The sequence below is a fragment of the Myotis daubentonii genome, chromosome 2 (assembly GCF_963259705.1).
Source record: "Myotis daubentonii chromosome 2, mMyoDau2.1, whole genome shotgun sequence".
Classification (NCBI taxonomy): domain Eukaryota; kingdom Metazoa; phylum Chordata; class Mammalia; order Chiroptera; family Vespertilionidae; genus Myotis; species Myotis daubentonii.
Window position 1 is genome coordinate 19,070,419 of NC_081841.1, and position 14,900 is coordinate 19,085,318.

At 37.5% G+C, this 14,900-nt stretch overlaps 1 protein-coding gene across 4 annotated transcripts in view; it reads right to left on the bottom strand.

Moving 5' to 3' along the window:
* NEDD1 (NEDD1 gamma-tubulin ring complex targeting factor) overlaps positions 1-14,900 on the bottom strand; it is a 34,414-nt gene that overhangs the window by 2,313 nt on the left and 17,201 nt on the right. For 3 of the 4 annotated variants that reach the window (XM_059681921.1, XM_059681920.1, XM_059681922.1), the window contains 8 exons: positions 13,682-13,883; positions 13,107-13,296; positions 9,745-9,873; positions 5,748-5,795; positions 4,238-4,440; positions 3,101-3,254; positions 1,944-2,100; positions 889-955 (listed from right to left, as the gene is read on the bottom strand). In XM_059681921.1, the coding sequence (XP_059537904.1) occupies positions 889-955; positions 1,944-2,100; positions 3,101-3,254; positions 4,238-4,440; positions 5,748-5,795; positions 9,745-9,873; positions 13,107-13,296; positions 13,682-13,883 (1,150 nt within the window). Of the gene's footprint in view, positions 1-888; positions 956-1,943; positions 2,101-3,100; positions 3,331-4,237; positions 4,441-5,747; positions 5,796-9,744; positions 9,874-13,106; positions 13,297-13,681; positions 13,884-14,900 lie in introns of those variants that run through there. The other variant, XR_009451136.1, reaches the window with a different exon arrangement.

The window sequence follows — 14,900 nt, forward strand, 5'->3', positions numbered from 1 at the left end:
ACTTTGCTCAAAATGTTAAGCACAGAGTTACCATATGATAACTTACATTTTTTGAATTTTCACAAAATTAAAAATACCAACTTTTGTACAATGTAATCAGCTATGTAGTAAGCATGGGTTTCTGCAGGAGGACTCGGTGGGGATGTGTGGAGAAGCATGGGACCTGGTTGGAAAGTCTGTAAGGAAGATTCTCTGAAAGGTCGGGGCCTCTGAGGGGACCTTGCCAAAGGCAGCAGCCCCTACCTTAACTTTTCCAAACAAGTCCACGCCCCCAGGTGCTTTGCTGGAATCTCTATGTTTAGTCTTTTAGGCCTGTCCTTGTAGAAGCATGTGCTTTCTCAAGGATACTTACCCTGCTGATTGTATCTAGACCAGCGGTTCTCAACCTGTGGGTCACGACCCCTTTGGGGGTAGAATGACCGTTTCAAAGGGGTCGCCTAACACCATCAGAAAACACATATATAATTACATATTGTTTTTGTGATTAATCCCTATGCTTTAATTATGTTCAATTTGTAATAATGAAATTGGGGGTCACCACAACATGAGGAACTGTATTAAAGGGTCACGTCATTAGGAAGGTTGAGAACCACTGATCTAGACATTAATTTTAGTTCAAGCTGCTGTTACAATAAAAGCCTAAGGAGGCAGGCAATTGGGGTTGTTTTGGTGCCTCCTACCAAGGAGCCCCTTGGCCTCTCACGGGGAGGGATGGGGGGGAGGGGGGGAGTGACTAGTTAAAAACTATTTTACTTTTTAAATTTCTAAAACTCCTTGTTTATTTATCATAGGAACTAGATATAAGCAAGTAACAACTATATCACCCTTTAATGGATTTTGCAGATCCACAACTCTACACTCACTTAAAATAACGTTTATCATACTTACCAACTGCATGTGAAACTGTTTAATCATCTCCACTTGCAAATTCACAATATCCCTATGACATGCTTCTCTAGGGAAGAATATAAAATACTTGTCAGAACTGTAACAGTTTTACCAACTCTATATCATTCAAGAAACTACTTAAGCTTTCTCATTTTTCAAATTATTGTATGTTAACAATTATTATTACACTAATAAAAATACCAATGCACCTACCACTTATTTACTATGTGTTAGGCACTTTCTTGTACTTTAAATATAAGAACTTATTTAAGCTTCACCACCAGTTATAATTATTACCTCCTTTTTACTAATAAAGTAACTGAGCCACAGAGCTGTTATAACTTATCCAAAGTCACACAGCCAGTAAATAGCAGACCTAAAATATAAACCTAGGCTATCTACTTCCACTATGCTATACTACATTCCTTAATATAGAAATTATCAAGACACAGGTTTATATTACAATGAAATACAGATAATATACTAGGTTATAATGTTTTAACTATTATCTATGTTTTAGCCATTAAAAAATACGTCTAGATAAAATAGGAAGGTGTTATTTGGGTGGTTATAACATAGTTTATTCAATAAAATGCTATTAATTCATGCTTACAAAAGAATACATGAAAACCATGAAATATAATAATAAAAGAAAACAGTCACCCACCATACAATTTCTAAGCTAGAACAGTACCAAAATCATAGAAACTTCCTGTATGCTCCTCTCTGATTCCATCACTTAACTCTTGGGAGAAGCCCAAGAAAGAAGACAATACTACTCTGGTGAATTTTGCTTAAGCAAAAAAATGCTTTACAAGTACATTTGTATAACATAGAATCTCTCTCTACTGAATACATTTCAATTTGCTTGCTTTGAGCATTACAAAAAGAGTACCATATACTATGTAGTCTTGAGTAGTGTACCTTTAGAAAATAATCCAGTATCACATTTTCAAGATTCACGATCTATATATCTGTAGTTCACTGGTTTATACTGATGTGTACATTCTCCTGTCAATTGGCATTGGGTTGTTTACAAGTTTTACAGTTACTACCTGAAGTCATCCAATGTTTCCTGTATCATGTTCTGAATAAAATGGATTTGAACAGATGTCAATGGTGCATTTGGCCGATTATTTCCAATGGTATCAGCTATTTTTTCCGACAGTGAACTGGCAACTCCAGCAGTGACAGAGGTTGCTAACTTTGGATCTAAAACAAAACAATGAAGAAAATAATAATAGTCAACTTGGACTAAGAGTCATCAAACATTTCTAAGTAAGATTTGGCATGAGAAAACTTGAAAAACTCAAAGAACAGTGTTCCTATAACATTTAGAAAAATGCACTGTTTGGAATACAAATCTTAAACTTTCTATGACATTATTTTTAATAGTCATTTATCTATATATATGAATTGCCACTGACTAATGTAGTAACATATGACAGAAGAACTGATCTTGAAGAATCTCTAAACCTCTTATAAGAGATGAATGTGACAAGCTTCAGCACAAACTAGATAAACCAACAGAGTACATGAGTAAAGTAGTGCTACAGGCAAAGCCCCAGAGTTTAAGCTAATGCAATGTATCCATAGAAACCTTAAGGTAAAACACAGATATCTATATAAAAGAGTTGCTTCTACACAAAGAGTTCTTTTGTATGGATAACACTTATAGGTGAACCTAATATCCCTTTAAGTGTGGATCAAGTTTTTGGGTCTGTGGTATTAACTCTACGAATAGGACTTTAATATGGGGGGAGAAAAAGATACTAATATAAAATAGTATTGAATGTCAGCTGTAATTGACAAATCAAAAAATAACATTAAAAAATACAGTTGGGATGAACATCTTTGTAAATAAATCTTCATCTTAATTTTAAAAAAGATAATTTTAGGTAACTGACCCATTTTCACAGGGTTCTATACCATATTCCTATCTGTACCACATTATATCAAGACACCTACAGATGAGATCAAACATGAAATTCACACCAAGAGTGTCAAATAAATGTGGTTATATTTAATCATTCATGTACATTTTATTGTCTTCTAGTAAGAGGGTTACGCTAGAGAAATGTCATAAATTTTAAACTTGAACATTTAAACTCTTTGAACATTTAAAATTTTGTCTGTGATCACTCCTTTCAAGTTAAATAGTGAGGGTTTCCAACTTAACACTTTCAAACATTAGAAAGTTTTATGTACTTACTTGGAGCTGAGGATCCATTGATTGTGGGTTCATACAGTAACCGGGCTTCCTTTTCTTTTTCTAGCTTTTCACATTTCTCAGGACTTCTTGTTTGGTTAGATGATGGAGAGGTATTTAGACTTCCAGTATCAGCACCGGAGATCAACTTTGCAAACTTCACATTTAAAATAAACAATTAATATATAAATTCTGGCTTTACCCATATCATCCACATAATTTGTACCAACTTTCTTTTATCCAGTGGGTAGGGCCAGGTAAAGGGAAAATAAAAAGGGATATAGAAAGACAAAAAAAATTGCTAGGACTGGTGGCAAATAAATCAAGTTTACTAATCAAAAACAATATCAATAATAACATGATAAAGTTCATTTACTAAGCATCAGGCTGTTGAATATAATTTAAAATAGTGATCACAGGCAAAAACAAACAACGCCCTCACCCCACACACACACACAAAACACCCCCAACCTCTCGTTTATAACTAGTCAGAAATATTTGAAAAATAAGTCAAAAGACATATTGCACTTTTTGAATGTTATCTTTACAATATCATGCTAAAAATAAATTTGAAAATAAATGGATATACTGCACAACAGATTCAGCCTTCCTGGTCACTTCCTGGTAATATTTGATCATTTTGAATCCTTTCATAATAAATTAACTTCTATATAGAGTACTGTATTATAGCACCATCAATTTACTCTAAGAATGTAATGTGGGGATAAGGACACATAAAAATAAAAACATAAAATAAAAAAATAAATTACTCTAAGACTTAGTGTAATTGCCTTGACCACCAACTTGGTGCTTTCCGCCACAATGGAAATACATCTTAAAAAATTCAGGTATAAAATATTACTACACAGACAGCTATATCAAGTTTTTTGTCTTATAAAAAAAACAGAGTATGACACCTGTTGCTATCCTCATCACATCCAGAGATAGATTTCAAGAGTATCCTTTAGTTTTTAACACGTGACACCAAGAATGAAGAGTATTTTTCTACGTAGTGAATGCACAGCACTGTCACTAGTTAGGACAAATGCAATGGCAGCTGCCTGCTTCCTAGTGACGGTCTTCATCATGCTCGCTGGTGAGAAACACACAGTGAGCTCAGTACCACTTTCAGGCAGATACCTGTTTGAAGGAGTCTTTAGATTCCTGTTTTCCCAGATACGTTTTCTTAGGTTCAGCTGTCGGATCACGATGTTCATTTTCTTCTTTCCCGGGAGATCCCATAAAGACATTAAAGGGACTAGAATGCAATACTGAAGTGCCTGAAGCTCCTTGATTTTTTCTTGGAGGGAACACTGAGTTCAATTGTGTTAAAAAGTCAAGGCCTGAAAAAGAGGGAAAAAGCTGTGTTTGCATATGATGTTCTCCAATGTTGGATATTTAACAAAAGCATTTAACATGACAGACAGGTTAATATGATGGAAAGACATGGAATTTGGATTCAGAAATCAGGTTCATTAGTCAGCTCTAGCCCTTATTTGATGCAAAAAAAATCGTAAAACTCTGTGACTGCATTCTGATCTGCAAATCTATACATAAAACCCTAAGCAACTGGTCAATTGTTCGACAGGTCGACCATTTGCTCGCAATGACACGCACTGACCACCTGGGGCAGATGCTCAACGCAGGAGTTGCCCCCTGGTGGTCAGTGTGCTCCCACAGCGGGAGCACCGCTCAATGAGCTTACCAAGTGGTGGTGGTGGCAGGCACAGCGAGGCTGTGATGAGCAGGAGCGGCGCGGTACCGGCCTGGGCTTGGGCTCCTCACCGGCCACCTGCCGCTTCACGCACTACTATATTCTTTGGGGGATTTCGGGTTGCCAGGCGGGTCAGGCTGAAACCAGCAGTCCAACATTCCCCAAAGGGTCCCAGATTGCGAGAGGGCGCAGGCTAGGCTTAGGGACCCCACCGGTGCATGAAACCATGCACTGGGCCTCTAGTATGTGAATAATGATATCTATTTCCCTGAGTGGTGAGGCTTAACGGACATATTGTGTATGAAAATACTTTGAAAACTGAAAAACACAATGGACATTTTAATCAGTATTTGACAACGGAAGTGTTCATTTGGTTCACACTGTGGTATATGTCTTGGCAGGCAGCCTCTAAGAAAGCCCCTAATGATCCCTGACTTCTGGCATGGATCCATGCCCTCGAGTAATCCCCTCCCTTTGAATGTGGGTTGGACCTAGTAACTTGCTTCTAACAAAGAGAATACCTTCCAAGCTTATGTTACAAACACACTATGGTTTTCCATCTTGGGTGCCCCCTCTCACTCTCCTGCTCACCAGCTCTAAGGAAAGCCAGCTGGCCCGTTGTCAGCTTCCCTGTGGAGAAGTCCACAGGGGAATAAACCGATTAACGTCTTTGCTCACAGACACATGAATGAGCTTGGAAGCAGATCTTTGCCCAGTTAAGTCTGGAGATGACTGACTGTAGCCCTATTGACACCCTGATTAAAGCACCAAGAGACAGAAAGCCAAAGGCACTCAAGCTAAGCCATGCTTAACCCACATTTTATGAGATGATAAAGGCTGCTTTTTTAAAATTCAAAATGTTGGGGTAATTTGTTACACAGGAATAGAGAACACAATATCACAATTTTCATTAAAATACTTCTCAATAGTTCTTACCATCTCCTTTGCCTACGGACTCATCACCTCCCTTGTTAACCACAACATCTGTAAGAAAATTAGAAAATCAAATTTAAAAGACAGTAAAAAAAGATGCTATAGCAACTTATAATTACTATTCATTCCCCAAAGTGTTCAAGGATAATAATTTTAAGAAGAAAATCTGAGTAAAGTTAAAGCTAGTACTCACATAAACCTCCTTTCATTCTTTAGCCTCACAGCGCAAATATAAAAAGACAATTCTATGATACTAGAAGCCCGATACATGAAATTCGTGCATGAGTAGGGCCCCTAGGCCTGGCCTGCGATCAGGACTGATCAGGTTTCCCACCTTACCGCCTCCTCCTTCCCTGGCTCCCTCAGCACTCCACCACCACTGCGGCTGGTCACCTGCAATGTTCTGCACCGCCCCCTGGTGGTCAGTGCACATCATAGCGAGTGATCGAACTCCCGTTCTCCGGGTTGAACTCCCGAGCAGACACTTTGCATATTAGCTTTTTATATATAGAGATAGTTATTCTAATGAGACAGCCAAGTACACTAGGAAAAGCACTGTAGTGAGAGTCAAAGGTCTGTAATTCAGTTCTGCCTATACACTTATTAGCTTTGTGACCTTGGACAAATGTTAATACAATTAAACTTCAGTTTCTGCATCTATATAAAGGGAATAATGCCCTGACCATCTCACAAGATTTTATTGAGAATCAACTGAAATAACACAAAAACATTTTGCAAGCAATACAATGCTATAAAACACATAAGGTTTTAAGGTTTTATTAAAATTTATTTCAATGGCAGAAATTTCAATGCTGTAATATTATTCATTTACCAATTACCAACCAAATATTGCTTAACCCCATTTTAATAAACAGAAAAATGGTCAAATTCATCAGAAACTCCAATGGCCAATAAATTGTCATAAATGATTATCATATTAGTAGGACTATTGTGCATCTATCCAATCATATTATATATATATATATATATATATATATATATATATATATATATATATATATATATATATATATATTGCATAGCACACATGCACTTTTAAAAGTTATTAGTTTTCCCCTAACAAAAGCAGAAGTATTTAAAATATGAATAAATTGAACCAAAACAGATTAAGCCTTTTACCAGTCCAGTTTCATCCTTGCAAATCTCTTGATAATGAAAGCAGTACTATATTTAGTAGCCATGTTTTCTTCTCATTAATAATACAAAATTCTAATAAATGAAAGGCATATGGCTCATATACTAATATTTTTTTAAATAGCTAAATTAATTAAAGAGGAATTTCTTTATTTATCTGCAATACCGTTAAAGAGGGTTTCATTCATAACTCAAAATCCTCCACAAAGCCCCTTCCTACAGTCTTCAACTTAATAGTTACCTCCAGGGGTTCTCAAAAGACAAGGTCCCCAACTGGGCACTTACTTCAGAAACCTGTTTCAACTCCAGTGCAAGCCACTTTTCCCTCCTTCACCCACATCCTTCCTCTCTTTCCTCTAACTATGCAGTCTGACCTCTCTTTGTCTTGAAAGAAAGGAATCTTTCCTTTTTCATTAGGTGGAAGATAAAGGAGTTTGACCTGGCAACTGAAGAATTTTCAGGCTAGGGTAAGGCAGAAGACACTCAGTAATCCTATCTAATAAAAGAGAAAAATGGTAATTGGCGTACGACGATACCCTTTTCATTGGCTAATCAGGGCTATATGCAAATTAACTGCCAACTATGATTGGCAGTTAACTGCCAACTAAGATTGGCAGTTAACTGACAACAAGATGGCAGTTAATTTGCATATGTAGGCTCAATGCAGGGAGGCAAAAGGGAAAGCAGGAAGAAGCCCCCTGCCACTGACAGTGATCGGAAACCCAGGGGGGAGCTAAGAGCTGGGGGGCAGGGCAAAGGCGGCCCTGGGGCCGCCTTTGACCTGCCCCCCAGCCATGATCGGAGAATCAGGTGCCTTTGCCGCCCTGGCCAGTGATAGCAGGAAGTAGGGGTGGAGCCAGCGATGGGAGCTGGGCACGGTCGAAGCTGGCAGTCCCAGGAGCTAGGGGTCCCTTGCCTGGGCCTAAAGCGGAGCCCACGATGGCGGGGCCGCTGCAGCTGCGGGTCCCCGCTGCCCGGGCCGGATGCCTCAGCCAGAGGCGTTAGGCCTGGGCAGGGGCGGAGCCTGCAGCCGTGGGGAGCTGGGGGTCCCCTGCTCAGGCCTGACTCCTCTGCCGGAGGCCTCAGACCTGGTCAAGGGGCCGATCGGGTGATTGGTGATCGGAGGGTGATGAGGGTCAACTCCTCTGGCCGAGGCATCAGGCCTGGGCGGGGGGCGGAGCCGGGGATTGGGGGGATATGATGGTCCCCTTGCCCAGGCCTGAAGCCTGGGTCAGAGGCGTCAGGCTTGGGCGGGGGGTGGAGCAAGCGATCAGAGGGAGATGGGGGTCCCCTGCCCAGGCATGATTCCTGGACCAGAGGCCTCAGGCCTGGGCGGGGGCCAGAGCCAGTGATCGGGGGGAGATAGGGGTCCCCTGTCCAAGCCTGACACCTCTGGCGGAGGCGTCAGGCCTGGGCAAGGGGCCGATCAGGCGATTGGAGGGTGATGGGGGTCTACGCCTCTGGCCGAGGCATCAGGCCTGGGCAAGGGGCAGAGCCAGCAATCGGAGGGTCTGGGGGTCCCCTGCCCAGGCCTGATGCCTGGGCCAGAGGCATCAGGCCTGGGCTGGGGGCAGAACCAGTGATGGGGGGAAATGAGGGTCCCCTGCCCAGGCCTGACGCCTCTGTCAGAGGCGTCAGGCCTGGGCAAGGGGCCGATCCTGCGATTGGAGGGTGATGGGGGTCAACACCTGCGGGCTCCCAGTATGTGAGAGGGGGCAGGCTGGGCTGAGGGACACTCCCCCCCACCCCCACCCAGTGCACGAATTTCGTGCACCGGGCCCCTAGTTCTATATAATCATGTATGTATTTGTTGTTTCTGATTATGAAATTAATTGGAGAAAATTAATGCTGGAGGAGGGGAACAGCCAGGGAGAGGTCAATGGGGGGAAAAGGTAAACATATAATGCAGACAATTTTGAAGTAAAAAATGAAATTTTATAAGACCATAGGCACATGTAACAATTTAAACACCCTGCTATTGTTGGCATTTAAATTCATTCCAGTTTTTCACTATTATACAGTAAACATACAAATCTTTCTGGGCTTTTCAGAATATTGTCTATGTAAACTTATAGAAATGGAATTATCAGGCCAAAAGTATGAGTATTTAAACCTGCCAAAATATTCTCTAGAAATTCACCTATATTGTTGGTAATGCTGCTATTAGCAGTGGAACTATCCCATTAAGGTTAATAGAATGAACATTAGTACTAAAAGAACACAGCCAAACAATGGGCCTAGTTCATACAGTGTGAACAGCAATGATAAATAATATTTCCATTCAACAAGCTGGCAAAGTTTTTACTTTTTTTAAAAAAAATGGCAACATCTACTAGCAATGGGGTGTGTGTGTGTGTGTGTGTGAGATAGTTTCATACATAGTGTAAAAGATGAGGCAATATATCACTTAGCCATATTTCTCCATGAAAACATTTAATAAATACCAATTAAATACTAATAATCACAGAAACAAATGTTTTTTAAGTTAAGAAGATATCTTTTATCTATCAATATCAAAGATTTTACAAAAATTTATTAAAAAGTAAATACAAGTAAAAGATTGCCTATGAATGCAAAACTTCCTTTAAGAAACTTTTGTAGAAATTAAAATGTTAACTTCAGAACTATTTGCAAATTTCCCTTGTGAAAATTACCAGCATATATTTTGGAGTATAGTTACCTAAAATACCATGACAAAGGGAAAAATACCACCCCAGGGATTGAGAAAATGAGCAAACTGTCATCACAAGAGTTACACTGAAGCTGCTACCCACATCTCTTAGCCAGAATAAAAATGTAAGACTACCAGCAACAGAACATGATCCTCTGATCTGAACAGACTTACCATCTCTGATAGGTGAGAACATGTCCCCCAAACTACTTGTTCTAGTATCATCAAGACTGGAGAAATCCTGATTTTTTCCACTGTCTGTTTCCTTAGATAAAATATCTGTGTTGATGCTTCGTGACAAACCTTATAGAAATTAAATATAAAAATGTTAGTACACCTAAAGAAATTTATCAGAAGCGAGGTTCTAAAAATATAAAACTGAAAGCAACAAATGAACAAACAAGAAAAACAGGGGGTAAGAGATCAACCAAATGACTTGTAACCCATGGACACAGCCAGTAGGGGGGTGAGGGCATGTGCTGGGGGATGGAAACAGCCGGGGAGAAGTCAATGGGGGGAAAAGGAGACATATGTAATACTTTAAACAATGAAGAATTTAAATTTTTTAAAAAAGAAAAACAAACAAAAACTCATAGACACAGATAACAGCATGGTAGTTACCAGATGGAAGGGGGGTGGGGTGGGGTATAGGGTAGTGAAGGCTAAAAGGGGTCAAACATATGGTGACAAAAGATTTGATTGGGGTGGTAAACATATAATGCAATACATAGATGATGTATCATAGAATAGTACATTTGAAGGAACATATAATTTCATTAAGCAATGCCACCCCGATAAAATTAATTTTAAAATAATTTTAAAAAGAATATATGATTTTGTGAATAAATAAAAACAATTAAGTTATTACCCATATTATTGGTAATGTTACAATTCTGAGCATTGAGGGGAAAAAGCAGAATTTAACAATGATTCATCTAAACATCACTTTCATGGAAAAAAGGGCTCCCCCAAAATCAAATAACTTATTTATTCATATACCACCATGTTATTGTAGCCATTTTTAATTTTTTTTCTAAAATAATATACATATTTGCTTCTATCTTAAAAGTATTCTGAACATAAAACTTAGTTGATTACCTACAAATGATAATCATAAAAAAAGTCTGTAAGGCATATGTAACACAATGCCTAACAGATAGCAGGATTTAAGTTATGTTAGCTCTCTCCCCAATTTGCAGTGAACAGATATTTTTCCCTCTTCTTTTTCTTCACTAACAGGGGGAGCTTAACATTGCTTTAGGCATTTAGGACCTCAAATGACTTCACTGACCTCACAATAGTTTACTAAGAGGAAGGAAACCAGAATCCCAAACTCTTAGAGCAGTGGTTCTCAACCTTCCTAATGCCACGACCCTTTAATACAGTTCCTCATGTTTCATTGTTAGAAATTGAACATAATTAAAGCACAGTGATTAATGACAAAAACCATATGTAATTACATATGTGTTTTCTGATGGTCTTAGGCGACCCGTGAAAGGGTCGTTCAACCCCCAAAGGGGTCGCGACCCACAGGTTGAGAACCGCTGTTATAAGGAATAGTAAAGTAGAAATAAAAAGGCAGAGGGCTGTTTTTCATTCCTTAAATGGCTGTTCCTTCTGAAAACAAGCAGTAGTAACAAGACTGCAGAAGTTGTTTTTAATAACTAAGTCAGGACCACTTTAGTAGAAGCAACATGAACTTTTTGTCAAACTTCGAATTTATTTTACAAGAAGCTTAAAATGATAATAGTAATAATGATGATCATGATAACAATATTATTAATCACACCATAATTATTGTGTGCCCACCATGTGCCAGGCACTTTTGATACATTTTTCTCTGATTTTTACAATAACCCTAAAAGTTATTATCTGTGGAAGAGAAAAATGAGATTCAGAATGGTTAAGAAAACTGCCCAAAGTCATCCTGGTAAGAAGTGATAGACCTGAGACTTAAACTTAATATACTCTACATGTTTCAGAGGGGGGAAAAAAATAGACGTACGTGTGTGTGTGTGTGTGTTTGAGAGAAAATTAGGAAGCAAATGTGGCAAAATTTGTAAAATGGTGAATCTGCTGGACAGCTGAGCTAAGGAGTTCTTTATATATTACTGAAACTTTTCTGTAAGTTTGAAATTATTTCAAAATAAAATTAATGAACAGAATTTCTAACTATGGATGCAAAGCAAAAATTCATTTTGCCAGAAACTTTGCTAATCAGGAAAGAGCTGTTAATCAGTGACCCTGCAGACCCAAGTCTTCAATTCCTAATTAATGCTGTCATTGTTAAACATAGCCTCATTAAAAACTAAATGAATACAGACTTCATAAAATTTACAGTAAATGAGAAAAATATTTTGTTTACTTTTTTAAAAATATGCATAAAATTGATAGTAAATTAAAATTTTAAAATAATAGAAATTTTAATATATTTAATTAAACATTTCTGGCAAACATTACTCAAAGTAATTTTCAAAAAGACTTTCTTCTTTTAGGTGGATAGCATTTATTTTTCCATGTAATATGTAATAATTTCTATGGGAGGACAATGTAGTTATTCACAGAAAATTTGTAGTGAATATACCTACAACTTTAAGAAAACTATCCCATATTATGAATGTTAACAAATTAAACTTTTGCTTATACTTGGAAATAGTAAACTCTGACTGAAAAGGCACCAACAAATATTTTTGTCCATGTCAAGTACTTGTCCTAAAAATTTAAAAAGACATGGTTGGGTACATCCATTTCAATTATTTTGAAAACATACTGGCATATGTACCATGTACACTTTTAAAACTATCTGTTGCATGTTGACAGTGTAGTATACTTCTTAAAATAAAAACCAGAAGGTTTTTAGGAATTTAGGGAATATGATCTTTACTGCAGGCAAAGAATATATTCTATAGTAGGCATGGGGAAGCTTATCATCAGATTATACTTTCACAATGTCTAAATAAATTCCTCTTTAAGAAATGCTTGATTATCAACATAGAAAAAAATTATTTAAAATTGTAATATTTTCATTTATTTTTATTTAACAAATTGCTAGTATGTGGCTTAATATGAGCCAGGCACTATTTAATACTTAAATATATTCATTTCATCACTTAATTTACCTTTCATTCTAAAATAAGAAATAAAAGGAGCCATTAATAGCTTTTAAAAAAAAATCCTCAGAGATCAAATCATGACGTCAAAATTGCATTCTCTACTGATTAACCTGAAGACACAATGTAAAGTCACCCAGTCTAGTTAGTATTAAGAATAATTTGAGTTGACATTATTGTGTTTTTTAAGATAATCAATATTTTTTACAACAAAAGTTCAACTAAATAGACTAAGAAAAATATTTTTTCATTAATTTTTAAAGAATTTATAGCTGAAGTTATAAATGTTCATTTCTTCAACGATATTTACTAATAATTTTATTTAAATACTCGAGTGAATTTGAGTTCTTGATTCCTGAAGGAAGTATAATTATATATATTGGGGTGGAGGGGTCACTCCAAATACTATATGTAAGCACCACTTACCTGCTTTGTCTTGGGCAGCAACTGTGCCTTTCCCCACGGCTGTTGTCATGGGCTGTGGCAGAACCGTGGCCGTGGCAGTGGCTTCTCTGACAGTTCCAGAACTCTGAGCTCCCCCACTGGTGGCACTCACAGGAACAGTCCGTTTGTTCACAGCTGAGGCCTTACTTGAAGAGTCTTTACTTAAACCTGACTGAAATGTAATGGAATATTTAAAAGCTCAGGTTTCTAATGCTCCCTACTGTTATTAATATTTTATAAATTCCCTATTAGATTAAAAATATGTATATATTTTTCCTTACAAATTTTAAGCTTGCTAGTATAGCTGAGAGTTTCCCTCTGAACCAAAAAAGCCTTTTAAAATATGAAGAGGGAAATATGAAAATTAAGTATAAAATTTAAAAAAAAATAGTTTTAAAACCAAGTATCAAATGGCTTTGTACTAAAATTATATTAAATGCTTTTTATATAAAAATGAGTATGATGCAAAACTACACTGTGTTTGACAACATAAAATATCTATATTCTGAGCTAGATTTATTTAGTAAAAGAAAAAACTCAGAAAGAAAATATCTTACCTTAGAAAGAGCAGTGGAGTACTGAAATACTATACATTGCACAGATGTCTTATGAGCACTGATGGTTTTAACTGGTGATTTCAACATCCTTAAATCATACTGATATATTTTCCCACGGGAGGATCCAATAGCCAAAGTGGCACCATCAGGCATGAAATCTACTGCAGTTAGAGGAGTGTCAGCCACTAAAGTTTTCACTAGCCTTTGGAAAGAGAGTAAGTCTATGTAGATATATGAATGTATCCAGGTATATAAGCTTATGTGACATATAAATAACTGTTGCATATCAAACCCAAACATACTTAGAATTGGGCAAGTAGCATACACATTCCAAACATTTATTTTAAAGCATACATTTAGAAGTAGAGACATTTCAGTGCAATGGCATATAAAGGAACTGCTGAACACTTCATCCTATTTTCCTATTCACTCTACATGTTCTAGAAGCAGTACCTATTTCTTTAAATAATTGTTACCTTGGCAATGAATATGACAGAATTCCTGGGTGCTACTCCACCAAAAAAAAAAAAAAGGCTCTAGCCTCAGAATTAAGGAGTCTCCCAGTATTCCTTTTCCATTTGTTGGCCTGCTTAAGCCTCAAGAGGACTATGACCTTTCACAGGAGAGCAGCTGCTACTTGGTTCTTAGTTCTGTATCTCCTGACCAAAAAGCTAACTGAACCCATGTGGCTTGATCCTCAGGAAGCAAGGAGAGAAATATGGATACCGACCTGCTGAAGCTGAGCTCTTTATTGGAGTGTCCGATATAAGAGAGAAATGCCTTACTGACTCGGGTCTCTTAGTAAATTAGTTAAAAAAATAGTAAAAAGAAAAAAGAGTGTAAAATAAGTAACAGTAAACTTCTAATAAGGAGAGTGGGTCCTTCCCTAGAAATAACATTACCATTTTTTTTTACAGGATTTTTATATATTGTTAGGTATCTTAATACACCTGTAGCATTTTTGCAGCTTTTTTAAAAGCTAACCAAGCACCCTTATAAATCTAAGAAGTACAGGAAGACACAACAAACTCAGATACTTAGATTATGTGCCCTTTAGCTCTAGACCACTGGTTCTCAACTGGAAGTCGTTAGGATGTCACAACTAGGAAAGTGCTTCTGGCATCTAATGGGTAGAGGCCAGGGATGTTGCTGAACATCCCACGGTGCCCAGGACAGTCCTTCACAATCAAGAATCACCCAGCCCAAAATGCTGGTCGTT